At 31.6% G+C, this 17,045-nt stretch overlaps 1 protein-coding gene and 2 pseudogenes across 1 annotated transcript in view; all 3 read left to right on the top strand.

Moving 5' to 3' along the window:
- LOC145258210 (C-type mannose receptor 2-like) overlaps positions 1 to 17,045 on the top strand; it is a 445,837-nt gene that overhangs the window by 339,271 nt on the left and 89,521 nt on the right. Inside the window, exons 26-29 of the mRNA XM_080116148.1 lie at positions 355 to 623; positions 10,952 to 11,079; positions 14,657 to 14,706; positions 15,869 to 16,036. Of these exons, the coding sequence (XP_079972274.1) occupies positions 355 to 623; positions 10,952 to 11,079; positions 14,657 to 14,706; positions 15,869 to 16,036 (615 nt within the window). The remainder of the gene's footprint in view (positions 1 to 354; positions 624 to 10,951; positions 11,080 to 14,656; positions 14,707 to 15,868; positions 16,037 to 17,045) is intronic.
- LOC145258555 (U2 spliceosomal RNA) lies at positions 12,616 to 12,740 on the top strand (annotated as a pseudogene).
- Positions 12,932 to 13,057, top strand: LOC145258439 (U2 spliceosomal RNA; annotated as a pseudogene).

Genomic DNA, 17,045 nt, shown 5'->3' with positions numbered 1-17,045 from the left:
CCATATTTTTTCGTTCTTTATTTTACCTATTTTTATGTTTCCATCACGTTTGATGTTTTCTTCTTTTTTTGTTTTTCCGATTAAAAAAAAAAGGTTTTAACTTTTAAACGGGGTTAATTATGCTATTCTTTTCGTTCGCTTATTCTTTATTTTCTCTTTTTATAGTTTTGATTTACCTACAGCACCTCACCACACACGGGAAACGCCGGGTAAACCCGCTTGCCCTCAATAAATAGCAACACATAACTGTTCTTTATTAGCAAGGATTTTATGTATATCGTTATTTTTAAACGAAACATGAATTTATTATTAAGTGGTTAATTTTACTTTCTTTTTTTTTTAAAACTATTTTAGGGAGACTTAGAGAATGGTGTCAGGCATTCACTTCGCTCGCACAATGGGATATGCTTCCTTGTAACATCAAAGCATATTTCGTCTGTAGCCGTCCTTTGAGTAGACTTCCTACCGATGCCACCGAACCGTCGACAGGAATTCCGATAACGACAACAATCTCGACAAGCCAACAACCTGTTGTGACAGAAACGTTACCTCCAACGACAACCACAGCACCTTTAATCCCTTGTCCCAATGGATGGAAATATTTTAATGGCTATTGCTATAAAGTAAGTATTAGTACCAATTGATTCCAGATAACATTTTGATATAATCTATAACTATAACTATATATATATATATATGCATGTTTTTTCTTATAAGAGAAATGGATTCCATATTGTTCATTGTTAAAGTGTTTTTTATTCAATACGTCTGACGAAAGGCTGTTCTTGTAAAAATTTTCAAACGACATAATGCTTGAATTTGTCCGAATAGTCTTGACACAATTGTAACTACCGATGAAATACACTATCTGTTGCTACCAATCTATTCCTTTATGTCTTGGATTTTGTTAAAACAATATATATATATATATATATATATATATATATATATATATATATATATATATATATAACTACTTAATTTACTCACATAAAATTAATATACGAAAGTATAGATTTATGCGCAAATTTTAAGTATTTACTTCAAAAGTGCTCAATACGTAGGTAGAGCTAGTTAGTAATTTATAAAATATATATGGCGATTAAGCTACACTGAATATTCCGCGTTTCATCCACTCTAGGACTCCTCAGGCTTATGAGCGAATTCTGTGGTTGTTTATCGTTTTTATATGCTCCTCTTCTATTGCGATTTTAGTTAGCCAATCAGCTTTCTAGTATCCACCACGCCCTTCCTATCAGCCAATGGGCATGCATTTTATCGGACAAAGGATCTGTTTTAAAATTAGATTAGTGTTTTTTTATTGTCAGTTTATATATAAATATACATATGTGTACATACATACTAATGATATGATAAAAACTGAATTACCGTTAAATTCGAGTAAAGCTCAATGTATCTATTTTATAGGTTGAGAGCATATATAGTACAAAACTTTGTTGAAATTCAAAGACTTATATTTTTTCTTTTTTTGTAACTTTTGTTTATTTCATCTTGGGTTTCTTCATTACAGCCGTTTAGTTAATGGGATGGTAATTTTATGATGTACTGTATTCATAAGAATTTCCTGATTCCCACTAAGTCATCAGATGCTGCTTCCATTCAATGTTACCAGCAAAAAATTGATTTGGTACATGATAAACCTGGTGTTTAGGGAAAAGAAATTCCATCCCCACGTTATTACAAGTCGGACATCTTGGGTGTCATGCTAACCAAAATTTCTGTTTTAAACCTTAATTTCGTATTTTCTTATTTTTTATTTTAATTTCCATTATTTTCCGTTACTTATTCTTTCTTATTTTTTTAAATAATTTTATTTCTACATTTATGCGTGTTTATTCTAGTACACATTATGTTTGGTTTCGGATCCTTATTTATTAGTTAATGTCTTTGTTTCAGGGGAGGTCACTCTCATGGAATATATTTTTATTACTTGAGTTACATCCCTTACATATTTTTCTTTACCTATATTATACGTTTTGTTTTTTCCTTTTCTTTATTTAATTGTTACTATCTTTTTCATTTCATTTATTTTTAATTATATTTATCCTTTTTTTAAATTATATTCTTACGTTCCATTTTGTTGTTTTATTTATGTTAACATTATTCTTACATCGTCGATTGATCTATGTTTTTGTTACTCGCTCTAAATTTCTGTTTATATTGTTGTTTTTTAAATCTTGTCTAATGCGTGAATTTAAGTATTGATTTCTGTGCAGACATCCGTGAATTATATCCTGACGTCTGTTTAATAAATTTTCTTCTGATAGTAGTATATGGTATGCTTTTAGTATACAAAGGTTGCATCTTTTTGATTTGGTTTATATTTTTTCACACTATTACCATTATAAACTATTGACCATCTTAATTTATATTCAATTTTATTTTTCTTTAATTCCTTAATCCATACTGCTAATGTGATTAAGTTTTTCCTAGATTTATCTTGATATTTTCTTTAATACTATTGGTTCTGTTTCTATCTTCGTTATTGTGGTTGTCTATATTATTGTTATCACCTCTTCTGTTGTTTTCATTTTTATCTGTATTATTTTTGTTTTCGTTATTTGTAGTGTTAGTTTCTGTCTCAGTTGTCTCAGTGTCTTGCTTAAACGATGTTAAGTGATTACGATATCTGTCCTTAAAGCAAGTTCCGGTACTCCCAAGATATACTTTTGTTTCATTATGTGTTATAACTTCACATTTGTATAATAGGTTTGAGGTTAAACAGTCTCCTCCCTCAGTGGACATTCAGTAGGGTTCTGGCAGTAACATTCTTTTACGTTGTTAGATTCATTTCGGTCCTATCTCTATTTTTCGAAAATTTGTTTAATTTCGTGTTGTTGGAGCCAATTATGGTATTTGTTAAGTTGTCAGATGTTGACAAGGATAGCTTATCAGTGTTTTTATTAATTATCTTACTTAGTTTACTACCTTGCGGGAAATTTTTGTCTATAAAATGGTAAAATCCATCGGGATGTTATTTTTCATGTGGTCGTTAACGGGGGATTAAACCACGTTTAGCTCTTCCTTCTATTTTTCTTTTTTTTTTTTACATCACTTTCGGTCTTTCTTTTCATTTTCCTTTTTAGTGATTATTGTATGTTCTATTTTTTCGTTGGTTTTGCCCTTTTTGTGCTTTTTTATATTTCTTCACAGATAAGATATATGGTTTGTTGTTGTTTCTATACTTGTATTATTATTTCGAATATCATTAACAAATTTGATTTGTTCTTTATATCCTAATCTAGCTAGGGATTTGTTATAATATTTATTACTTTTATTAAATAATTCTTCATTTTGTGATATTTTAAATATTCTTTTTGAGATGCTAGGTATAATTGCTTTTTTCATACTACTCAGATGGCTGGACTTGTGAAATATGTAAACTAACGGTTGCTTAGGTTAATGGTAGAGTTCATTTACGTATATTTTTATTTAGTAATATATATTTATATAAAGACATTTATATATTTATACTTATATATATGCATATGTAGATATTATATGTATTTGGACTTATATTTATATATATATATTTATATATATATTTATACATATATATTAACATATATATATTTATATATATTTATATTTATATATATTTATATATATGCATATATATTTTTATATTTATATATAAACTTATATACATTTATACATATATATATATATTTATATATATTCATATATATGAGTTCCATATTCAGTTGGGATTAAATTAACTATATATAAATACTTTTCTTTATATTAGTTTGAAGTTTACCATTGCGTAAAAAGGTAAACAGTACATACTTTTGATTACATTAATGTATATATATATATATTTATATATATATTTATTTATATATATATTTATATATATATATATTTATATATATATATTTATATATATATTTATATATATATTTATATATATTCATATATATATTTATATATATATATTTATATATATGTATATATATATTTATATATATATATTTATGTATATATATTAATTTATATATACATTTATAATCATATATATATATTTATATACATATATTTATATATATTTTTATTTATATATATTTCTATTTATATATATGTGTTTCTATTCATATATGTGTATATATTTCTCTATATATGTATGTATATATATATTTCTATTTATATATATGTTTCTATTTATATATTTATATATATTTCTATATATATGCAAGCATATATATATTTCTATGTATATATATATGTATATATAAATTTCTATTTCTCTCTATATATTTATATTATCTATGTGTATATATATTTCTATTTCTCTCTATATATTTATATTTATACATATATATATTTTTATATATATTTATTTAATTTATTTATATGCATATCTATATAGTTATCCAGATGCAGTACTGTTTCGCTGTTTTTCAGCTCATCACTGCGGCTAGATATTTATATATATATTTATATATATATATTTATATACATATTTATATATGTATATATTTATATACTTATATGTGTATATATATTTATATTTATATATACATTTATATATATTTATATACATATATTTTTATAGACAGTTATATATATATTTATATGTATATATTATATATATATATTTTATATATGCATATATATCTGTTTATGTACCTATATTTATATATTATATATATTTATACATATATAATTTCATATGTACATTTAAATATATATATATTATATATATTTACATATACATATTTTCTATAAATATTTATATATATATTTATATATATTTATATGTATATTTTATATATTTAGATATATATTTATATATGTTTTTATATATATGTATATATAGTAATATATATATATTTTATATATATTTATATATGTATTTATGCGTATATATTTATATATATATATTATATATATATATATTATTGTCATATGAATATAATCATATTTATATATTTTTATGTATATACATTTATATATACATTAATATATATATATATATATATATATATATATATATATATTTGTTTTATAGATATATTCTTACACCACATTAACAGATTACTTAGATAAATATTTTTACACTGTTTACAAAAAGGTTGCAATAATATCACGGGGTCTCCCTTCACGATGAATGACGACAGAATGATCAGCAGTAATATATTACATATGATAGATTCCGCTGTTGAATTTCCACAGGTCCCGCTAGTATAAATAAAATTTTAAGATATAAACAACTTAAAGCATAATTTTTTTCTAAAATTAATGGATTCGTTATTACATAATTTGAAAAGGGTTGATAAGTCGTAAAACAAAGCAACCAAACTAAAATAATATTGATGAAGTTTACGAAATGAATGTGATATTTTTAGAACGGTTCAGGGATGGAAATTCTTTTAATATTGGGTTTAAAGATAATCAATTTATAATCAGCAGGGGAACGGGTGAAACGCATGTATATTATTCAATTTGAATTTATTGAGATGTGTATTAATTTTAAGAATTTTTTTTATTGCGGACTATTATCCTCATCTTTCTTAGTTGTTGTTTCACGACGTTTCGGCCAACTATTCCTCTGAGAATGCAGTTAGGAGATTCGAAGTTCCTATTCCGTCGCGGTTTCCACCTGACGAAGGCCAGAGGAATAGTTGGCCGAAACATCGTGAAACAATAACTAAGAAAGATGAGAATAATCGTCCGCAATAAATAAATTAAAGGTGAAAAGCACTTGTAAAAAAACTTTGTTTCTGTTTTTTTTCTTTCTGTTTAACTTTTCGTCGCCTCTTTTTTTCTTTTCTTTCTTTATTATTCTTCAAATTAATTCGATGCAAATATACATTGATATTGGCACTTCACATTAATTCTCTCCTGTTGCATTCTTCCTTTTTTTTTTTTGACACATTTTTCAACGCAACTATGGAAGACGCTAATCTCGACGCCTCGATTCATTAATGCCACTACTCCTCGTCTTTACCTTCAGATCACGGATATTTGCTGTTTCTGTCTTGTGTGTGAAACTCTGTTTCACGCCCTCCATAATTAAAGTAGTCTGCAATAAAAATGTGTCGATTTACGTAACAAAGAAAGAGGTGTGCTTCCACTGACACGTTTCAAGGAATAGAAATCAGAAAAGAACAGTTAATAAACATAGCAGCACCATCTGGGTTGGTTGGTTGGTTGTTTTTGTTTTACGGCATATCAACCCTTTTCGGGTTATTTAATGCCGAATCCAAAGATTTTGAAGAAAAATTTTTTAATAGAATATATTTGTTGTTTTCAAGTCGGTTTCTATTTAACCCATAGTTGGAACCCTAACAGGTACTACCATTCTGGGTCAGAGTGGACCTGGGAGCAATGGTAATTAAAGGGTGGCTCCACACTCCCCAAAGCCCACAACTGATGCCTCACCACTGGATATAGTTTAAGGTCATATCCAGAACCCCCATTGAGGGACTTTTACCCTCTGCAGGGGGGGGGGCAGTTGGTGTATTCTAATGCCCCACCAACAGGGCCTATCTGGGAAGCAAATCCTAAGATTCTGCCCACTTGCTTTCCTACGAGAAGAGTGTTTGACACAAATCGTGTGATTTTAAAGTGGGGAAAATCTAACTCCTTCCAAAAGGTACATTTTGGATTGGGACAAAAAGTGAAGTCGCCTCAGCCTACAAGGTTTTCTCCACTAACCAAAGACAGAAAAGTGCAGTATAAGAACATATACTACACGTTTACTGTCATCTCCCTTTCTACGAGGACAGAATTGATACAAGGGCGAATTTTTACTGTGGAGAAAAATCAACCTCGATAAGATTATCCATGAAGGGTCCGTCTGACGATAAGCATGTGTAGCCAGCAAGCATAGTGTTTTCTCGTTGACCCATTACTATGAATATCTTACAAGGAGGGAGAAAAAGTGGAGACTTACCCAGAGAAGATACCGTGCTGAAATAATAACGCTATTATTAAGAAACCCATTCTTAGCACAGGAAAGGGAAATGTGTTTTGTAACTAGTCTGTTCTTATTAATTTATTTATTTCGGACTACTATCTTCATCTTTCTTTTATTGTTGTTTCACGACGCTTCGGCCAACTATTCCTCTTGCCTTCGTCAGGTGGTAACCGCGACGGGATAGGAACTCCGAATCTTCGAATCTCCCGTGGCGCAGTGGATAGAGATGTTGAATTTCTACTGTTCCAGGTGAGAATTGTCTGAAGATAGCGGTTTCAATCCTACCCAAAGCCAGCTAGAGGCTTACTTGGCCAAAAAAGTGATGAGACGACAACAACTATGGATTGCAGTAATTGCAAGGATTAGGAGATCCGGAGTTCCTATCTCGTCGCGGTTTCCACCTGACGAAGGCCAGAAGAATAGTTGGCCGAAGCGCTGTGAAAAAAAAAAGATGAGGATAGTAGTCCGCAATAAATTAATAAATTAATAATAAATACGCATCCCCATAAATTCTAAATTAATAATAACCATAGTCTGTTCTTTCACCTAACAATTTATTAAACAAAACGTAGCTTAAAACTTTAATTTAATTTGAAAATAATATTAAAAAAAAATAGCATAGTACCTTCTCTGCATAAGTACCGAAAAATATTTGAGCTCAACCGAGCACCGTCCAGGAAAAATGGAAAACGATCAAATAGAGATATGCAAGCAATGTTTCTTCTGTGATAAAAAGGCTATAGGGTCAAGAAGAGATCACCCCAGATAATGCCCAGCAGTAATATATTACAGATGCAAGATGCCGCTGTGGTATTTCCACAGGTCCCGCTAGTATAGATAAATATTTAAAGATATAAACAACTTAAAGCATAATTTCTTTTCAAAATTAATGGATTCGCCATTAAATAATTTAAGGGTTGATATGCCGTAAAACAAAACAGCCAACCCAAAGTATTATTAATGAATTGCATGGACTGAACGTAATTATTTTTAGAACGTTCATGACAGAAATTTATTAATATTGGGTTTAAAGATGACCAATTTATAATCAGCAGGGGAACAGGTGAAAAGCACTTGTAAAAAAAAAAAACAACAACTTTTGTTTCTCTTTTTTCTTTTTCAACTTTTCACCGCTTCTTTTTTCTTTTTGTTTTTCTTTTCTTTATTATTCTTCAAATTAATCTGAAGCAAATATATAGAGAGAAGAGACGTAGCAAGCCTGTCTTTGTTCTATCGTTATTTCCATGGCAATTGCTCGTCTGAGCTCCATTCTCTGTTCCCCCCCCCCTCGCCAATCTTTTTCAAAAAAACACCCGACTAGCTGAAACCACCGTCAATAATTTTCCCCACTCCTTATCTGTGCCTAAATCAAAACGTAGATTCCACGAACAAAGCTTCTTTCTTAGAACTGCACGCCTGTGGAACTCTGTTCCGCTTGCCTGTTTCCCTCCCGACTTCAACCTGGATGTCTTCAAGTCAAACACAAACAAATTCCTGATGAACCGCCCTCCGAAGTAATGACACCTTATCAATTCTCCAATACGATTGCTACACTATCCCATTGATTACTGTACACACAATAACCCTTATCCCCGAGTGGCCATTGGGCCTTGATAAGTGGTGAACTCCATGTAAAAAAAAGGGAGGACCAAAAGAATCCAAGAAAAAAATTAGTAGAGAGGAGGAACATTCTTTTATTGTTTAAATTATCTGTAGTGTTATAAAAGATGATGGAAGTGCTCCCCGTTGACATCTATGTATTTCTGGGCACGTTTAACAACGTCTGCAGATACTGCTTGTAAAACTTTCTCGCGGGATTCTCCTGATAGCGTTCTCCTTTAGTTAGTCTAGATTGTGAGGATTGTTTTTTATCAGCTCATGATATGCGAAGTTGGTTGCGAACCCTATATAGGCACAAATGCGCTGTCTGATCTTTTTTTTTTCAATGGAAATCTCGATCTATCAATTAGATTGTGCCTGTTATAAGCGAAAGTAAATGAAATAATTGGATGGATGATTAAATATATGAGTTCAAGAAAGCAAAACGTTTGTTTTAAAATACATGAAAAATAGATTGGAGGTCGAAGGACCTGAACGCTTAACGTTTCACCCGATTTATGCGGGCTTTTTCAAGAGGGATGGTCATTCGCGAGGGGGTCGGAAGATTTGGGGCTATAGATAATGATGGGGGGAGAGCAGCATGTTTTCTTATGTAAATTAGATGCCTATATATATATATTATGATTAGAGAAAATAATAATAATAAAATGGATTTAAAATATATATAAAGTTTTAATAAGACATCACATAAAGTATTGCACTAAGAGAAAAGATAACGAAATACTAATGGTGTTATATATGACATGAAAAGAAACTGGAATTTTAGGAAGATCTCTTCAATTCCAGTTATTATAGGAGCAACTGCACCCATGATAAAAAATTGCAATAACAACTTGGCAAATATACCCAGTGAACCAAGTGCAAGGGGTATTAAAACAATTGCATTTAAAGGGACGGTTAGAATCTTAAAAAGAACCCTCGGTTAGAATAACTGTGTTAGTGGGCAGATAAAGTTAAAAAAGAAGGGGCTCATTCACTACGTTAGTCTCCTGGGTGTTTCAAACATCGTTAGTTCCACGGAGTGTTTATATACCCAAATACAAAAATGCGTATAGTGTTATTATTTTTTAAAATATAGTTATCCTGCTGGTTCAGGATATATCTACAGTTCCTGTTGAACAGTTTGAATCACTTGTATCTTGTTTATATTAATATACAAATAATAAATTAAAATAAATTATAAAACTAAGGAAAACTGTAAAAATCTTAAATTTAGATCACATTTAATTAAAAATGGCCACAGGATACACCAGTTTGTGCTATTTTTTAATATCTATGACAGACACAAAATGTTTTTTATAAATTTAAATAGCAAGAAAAATTAATATGAATTCATTATATAAACATTACATTTAATCTGATTCACCTCCAAGAAAAACTGAGATACAACTGCGCCATGCCTACGTTCGCTAAACCCTCACTGAGTCAGAAGAGTATTGGGAGGGAGAGAAATAAATAAATTGCCAACTATGAATGTTGAGTACTTAAGCAAAATTGGGGTGACAAAGCACCCCTTGGGACCAACGCAGGGTTAATATATACTAGAATTTGGGCGTGAAGGGTCTGTGATTCTAGTAAATAAAATATAAAGATTATACTTTCTGTAGTTTGTTGTTGCGAAAATAAAACAAATATGGATCGCATGAAAATAAAGAAAATACATAAATCATTGTTGTGGCCTTAAACGACCGAAAAGAAATAAGACAGCACAGTAAGAAATGGGTAACCAGAGACTGCTTCTGAATTGGTCATAGCGACCTGCGACCTGCAACTTTCTCTGTTGCCAACAGTATTCATCGTGTCGGGAAAATTTTACATAATGAGGAAATATTGAACAATTTGAATCATTTGTAACTTGTTGATATTAATATAAAATAATACAATAAAATAAATTCTAAAACTAAGGAAAAATTAAGATATTACATTAGCTAAGTTCATACTTACAAGACTGAAAGAGTAATAACTTGTAAATAAAATAATAATCTCATCAAATCTTCTGATAAAGAAAATACCAAAACATTAATTCCATATTAAAAGTTACATATATAATATGCGTTTATATCTACAAATTTTCATGCCCAATGGAAAAATACAAAAAATATGTGTCATAAAATCATACCTATGCAAGTTAGGTGGGGTGATTGAACACTCCAGAAGGACAAAGCGACGTCTACCTCCAAGGAAAACTGAGATACAACTGCGACATACCACGTGTTCTATACCCTTTTTGAGTCCGGAGAGTCTTGAGAGGGAGGAAAAGAAATTATGAGCAATTAAGCAGTGTCAAAAAGGCCATAAACGAACAAATAAGAAAATGCGTTTTAATCACGACTTTGCAGTTAGCATCTTTTATACAATTTTTATTCTGTTGAATTCTTTGTTTTGCAGGAGTTTTCCAAATATTTATATGGATTGACTTGGGAAAAAGCAAGTGAGAGCTGCGATTATGCCGGATCTGAATTGGTCAGCGTCCATTCCGAAGAAGAAATGCGATTTCTGCAGGCCAATGTGATGAAGTATGTGAAAGGAAATTATTTTTTTTAAAAACTTCAGCAAAAGACGAAGAATTTTTGGTTTCTTGAATGGAATTTAAATCCGCAAATTCTATTCTTTAAATGATTTTTCTTTCTTTTTTTCCTTTTTTTATTTCTTTCTCTTTCATTTTTTGTTTATTTCTTTTTTCTTTCCTTCATTCATTTTACTATTTTTCTTTCTTTCTCTTTTTCTGTCTTTCTACTTTCTTTTTGTGTTTTTGTGTTTTCTTTTTTCTATTTTATTTTTGTCTTTTTGCCTTCTTACTATTTACTTGTTGGTTGCCTTTTCCCTTTTCTTTCCTTCATTCATTTCACCATTTTTCTTTTACTCTTTCCTTCTCTTCTTTTTCTTTCTTTCTATTTTCTTAATAATTTTTCTTTTTTTGTTTTTGTGTTTTCTTTTTTCCATTTTTTTTCTGTACTTTTTTTTGTCTTTTTGCCTTCTCACTTTAAGTTTGTTGTTTTCTTTTTTCTTTTTCCTTCATTCATTTTACAATTTTTCTTTCTTTCTCTTTTTTCTTTCAATTTTCTTTTTATTTTCTTTCTTTCAATTTCTTTTTATTTTCTTTCTTTTTGTGTTTTTCTGATTTCTTTTTTTTTAATTTCCTTTCTATCTTTTTTCTGCCTTTTTGCCTTCTAACTTTTTATTTGTTGATTCGTTTTTTCTTACTTTCATTCTATTTTCTTTCCTTCTTTTTTGCTTGCTTTTCTTTTTTCTTTCGTTCTCGTGTTTCCTTTTGCGCTCCACTTTCTTTCTATTTTCTTCCGATCTTTTTTCTTTCTCTCTTTCTTTTTATTTTCTGTCTTACTTTTTTGTTTGTGGGCTTTTTCTTTTCTATAGCTTTTCTCTTTTTCTCTTTCTACTTTCTTTATATTTTTCTTTTTTTAGTCGCGTGCAAGCGATTCTATAAGTCACTCCGTTGGTCGGTCGGTTTGTCGGTCGGTTTGTCGGTCAGTCTGTCCGTAACACTTTTGTGCTTGGCCTTTTTGGTTAAGATCAAAGGTCTGTTGTTAGTAGATGCTGTTCTTAGCTTTTTAAGCTTTTCTTGGCCTTTTGGCCAGAATCAAAGTGTAGTATCTGTCCGGCAGATACTGCAAGCAAAGCCCATATGTGGGAGAAACTCCACATATAAGACCTTGGTCAATGTAGGGGAAACCCTTCATACCAATTGTCACTACTCAGCCCCCCTACTCCCCGGGGAGTTGGCCCCCAATTCCCCTTCACTTCTCACATTAAAAATCGGCCTTGTGCCTAATTTGCTCGGTGGGAGAGCAAATAAATACCCTTTTGACCAAGATCAAAGTGCAGTATCTGTTCCAGCAGATACTGCAAGCAAAGACCATATGTGGGGAAAACCCCACATATAAGACCTGTGTCAATGTAGGGGCAATCCTTCATACCAATTGTCACTATCCAGATTCCTTACTCCCCGGGGAGTTAGTTCTCATTTCGCCTTCACTCCTCACATTAAAAATCGGCCTTGTGCCTAATTTGCTCGGTGGGGGAGCAAATAAATACTCTTTTCTTGGCCTTTTGGCCAAGATCAAAGTGTAGTATCTGTTCCGGCAAATACTGCAAGCAAAGACCATACGTGGGGGCAACCCCACATATAAGATCTTGGTCAATATAGGGGTAACCCTTAATACCAATTGTCACTATCCAGCTCCCCTACTCCCTGAGAAGCTGGTCCCCATTTGCCCAATCTCTCCATATTAAAAAAAAACGGCCTTGTGCCTAATTTGCTCTGTGGGAGAGCAAATAAATACCCCTCTTCATTCCTTACATTAAAAATCCGCCTTGTGCCTAATTTGCTCGGTGGGGGAGCAAATAAATATCCTTTTCTTGGCCTTTTGGCGAAGATCAAAGTGTAGTATCTGTTCTTACTACATGCTGTACTTATTGTGATATAAAGTGGGGATCACTTTTTTATATTAATTTAATGTAAAATGATCACCCACTTTAGAACCAATCAATCTCAAAGCCATTCAAGTCATTCTCCAGATCATTCAAGTTGTTTTTGAAGGATTCCGGTTATTTTTTAAGCATTCAAGTCATTCTTAAGGTCATTCAGTTCATCGTTAAGTTCATTAAAGCCATTCTAAGTCATTTATTTTTTATTTATTTAAGTTATTTCAGCCCATTTTTCGGTCATTTTAGTTTATCTTTAAGAATTTCATGTCGATCCTACATTCACACATTCATTAATTACACGAGAGCACGTGACTAATGGCTATCGGTCTTCTTTTGTTATTCTTCAGTACGTTTTGAATTCAACTACAAATATCGTACCTCCAAATTCTTTTTATTACTTTATTTTTATTCATCTGATTTTCTGTTGTTTGGCGCTTTTTAAAATTTTGTTTGTATTCTTTCTTCTCCCTCACTAATTATCTTATTCTATTATTCTTTCTTTTTAAGTATTTTTCCTCGTTCTCTTTCTTTTTTCATCTTTTCAATAACAACATTGATAAAAAAACAAAACTCATTTGGGCACCAAAGTTCTTTCTTCTTTCCCTTTTGTTTTTTTTTCCATTTGGCTGTTTATGTATATTTAAATACACGGATTAGTGATGCACGCACGGCATAATCACGTTGACACACCGGTTCCCACTGGATCATCGAAGTTAAGCAACTTTGAACCTGGTCAATACTAAAATGGGCGACCATTTGGGACATGCAGGTGCTGTATGTGCTCTCCGCTTATCTCGGCATTGTTTCCAGTCGTCCTGGACTTCTCCTTGCCACTGGACTCAAACAGTGTCGATTCAGAAGAGGTGTGTCTAAGGATTGCGCAACTCATGCCTCACAATTACACGCACAGCTGCCCCTACATGGGGTAGCCTTTGTCTTTCGAGACTGAACGGAGGCATCGATTAGTGATGGGACGGTTTCAATATTTTTTCCGATTCTGATACAATAATCGATTCCGATTCTTTATAAAAGTCTAAATATTTAACTATAAAATTGTTACTTTTTCCCGATTACCGTAAAACCCATGTTACATGTGCATGTATTTTCTCAAGCGGAAAAAACAGACTTGTGTGGGAGTGATCTATAGATTTCAGCTTTACTGGTAGTTTAATATTAATTAAAAAAATATTATTTTATTATTACTACCACAAGCAGAAGCATTTGTTTTAAACAAAATAATAATAATAAAAAAATAGTTAAGAGAATCGTTTTTCGTATCAAAAATAGACACAAATTTTTTCGATTTCGATACCGATTCCGATTCTTCAAAATATTCCCATTTTTTTTAATTCGTGATTCCGATCTCGATTAATCGTCCCAACACTAATACATATACAGAATCGACACTACCTACAAAAATATTTTTAGTTAAGACATATGAGTATTGATTCAGAACCTGATTCAAGGTCGCACCGGCATTTTCCGGCAGTTTATTTTTATGAAAATTGTTGGATGCTGAAAACAAAACCTTAACACAAGATAAGACTTACCATAATTGTAATTAGATGTAAGAAATATGCATTAGCAAATCGCTTTCCTCTCTTATACATCTGCTTGTTTTCATTGATGTTTTTGATTGTATTCTAGGCCGAATTCCAAATATTCCTATTGGACCGGTGCACGTATTTCGCGCCATGGTAAGTCTAGCACAAGTTTATATTTCGTTACAGAACTCATTTCTGTAATATATGAACTTTCAATTTATTTTTATTCTTTTCCTATCATTTTTTTCTGATGAAATAAAGTCACAAAATTTGGTTTTTGTCTTTCTACTAGCAGATGTACCCGGCGTTGGCCGGTGTAAAACGTAACGTTAAATTATTTTTAAAAAATGAAGCAAAAAAAACAAAAAAAAAACAAAAATAAAACAGAAAGAAACTGAGACATGCGCATGCAAATATTATTTTTTTTTCTTCTACACAGTTCACTTCTTATAAGTAAAAAAAAAAAAAATACTCCAACTCAGATCGAAACCAAAACTTAAAGACAATGAATCAAGTACGGTAACCATTAGACCAACTTACCACGATCATTAAAATGTATTTTCAAACCTACTTCCTCTTAACATAAGGAAGCTGGCATATTAACGATTTGCGCATGCGCAGTGATGAAACAGTTAAAAAAACAGATAAAAGTACCAATTTTCCATTTTGACTTCTTAAGCAATGTTATTTTTTTTATGTTATAAGTGATGGCAATTGTTTTACGCACAGGCGCGTATACTTTTGCTTAATATCCAGAAAATACTTGTTTGCTGAAAATTTAAACGCGATATTCGTTTTCAGCACACCCAAAAACCTATAAAAATCAAATTTTTAAAGGTAGGTTTTGTGTTGGTCTACCAGGCCACAATTACAAAATAAACACCACCACTAAAAAAAATAACAGACCCCCATGCCCTCTCTCCTAAAAAAGGTGGCTATAAAGTGGGTGAATATTTACGTTAAATTAATATAGAAAAGTGATCCCCCATATTTTGAAACTGTAATTTCTTCATATCTTGGAAACTACTTGTTTTCTGGAATTTTAAACGTTATTTCCGTTTTCCGCAACCTCGAAAACCTGTAATAGTGGTAATTTTAAAGGATTTTTTGAGGGTGGAAGATACTGCACCTTTACCGAAACATTTTATGACTGAAAAAAAGTGCCAAAAATAGGCTCTGAATGTTGGATGATCTCATTAATGTGTGACCTTAAAGGCAAATGCCACATAGCCTTTATGTCTCAAATTTATTGATGTCTTTCTTAATTTTGTGATCTTTTTTTAATATGTTTTTTCTTATCTTAAAAAAAAAACAGGACTTGTCGGCTGGACCGACGGCACCAAGGTTGATTTTTCTCCTCGAATATACGGCGATATACCTGCTTCAGAGTCAAATCCTTGCGCGGTTATTCAACATGCCACACAGACTTTAATCCTCCGCAAATGCGAACTATTTGCAGACTGGATATGCAAATTTAAGAAACGTAAGTAAATACAAACACGTTCTCTCTCTCTCTCTCTCCCTCTCTCTCTCTCTCTCTCCCTCTCTCTCTCTCTCTCTCTCTCTCTCTCTCATATTTACGGGCGTCGATTCCATGGTCGAGTGGGAGAACTGCCGACTGTCAACACGACGGTTCTAGGTTCAATCCTTGGCTTGGGAGAGATGCTAGTCTAGCGGCACTGATGAGTTGTGATACAACGAAACAGGACTGTATGTCGATGACTACAAATATATATATATATATATATATATATATATATATATATATATGAGAGAGACAGACAGACAAACAGACAGACAGAAAAAAAAGGATAAAAACGACACAGAAAGATTTATATTAATGCATATAAATGTAATCTTTTATTCAATAGGAAGATTACATCAAATAAAGGTAGGGGATATATGAATCTTTATACCTAGGTATTTCGAAGCCTAATGGTTCTCATCGGCATCAACTTCGTAATGAAACCGGCAGCGGCAGTCGGTTCCATGAACCATGTAAGTTGTTCAATATGGCGTTTTTCTAAGTTTTGTAATGTAAACATCTGAAGAGTATGTGGCTAAATTCCCGATTCCGATTAATCATCTGAACACTTATACGCACACAATACAACTATATATATATATATATATATATATATATATATATATATATATATATATATATATATATATACGTTTTATTTTTTATTACCGTATCTTTCTGTTAAGTTACATTATTGTTTCAGCTACTCAGCCGTTTTTTTTGATCGTCTGTAGCTTCCTCAGACTTTTACAGAAATGTTCGCTATTTTGGGATGAAAGAATGAAAGAGTGAATGAGATCAGGGGGGTGCAAGGAGGGCGGAAGGAAAAAAGAGAGGAAGGGGGGAAGGTGGAAGGGGACACTTTGTATGTCGATAATATTCTAGTTTTGGGGTTTAAGGAACTTGTGGGGGAGGGTCTGGGAAGTTCATTTCTGGTGTGGCTGAGGGCATAGAGGAATATGTGGGG

The sequence above is a fragment of the Euprymna scolopes genome, chromosome 33 (genome assembly GCF_053919585.1).
Source record: "Euprymna scolopes isolate OS-2025 chromosome 33, ASM5391958v1, whole genome shotgun sequence".
Lineage (NCBI taxonomy): Eukaryota > Metazoa > Mollusca > Cephalopoda > Sepiida > Sepiolidae > Euprymna > Euprymna scolopes.
Note: the sequence above shows the minus strand (reverse complement) of the source record. Positions and strands in the feature narration are given on the sequence as shown.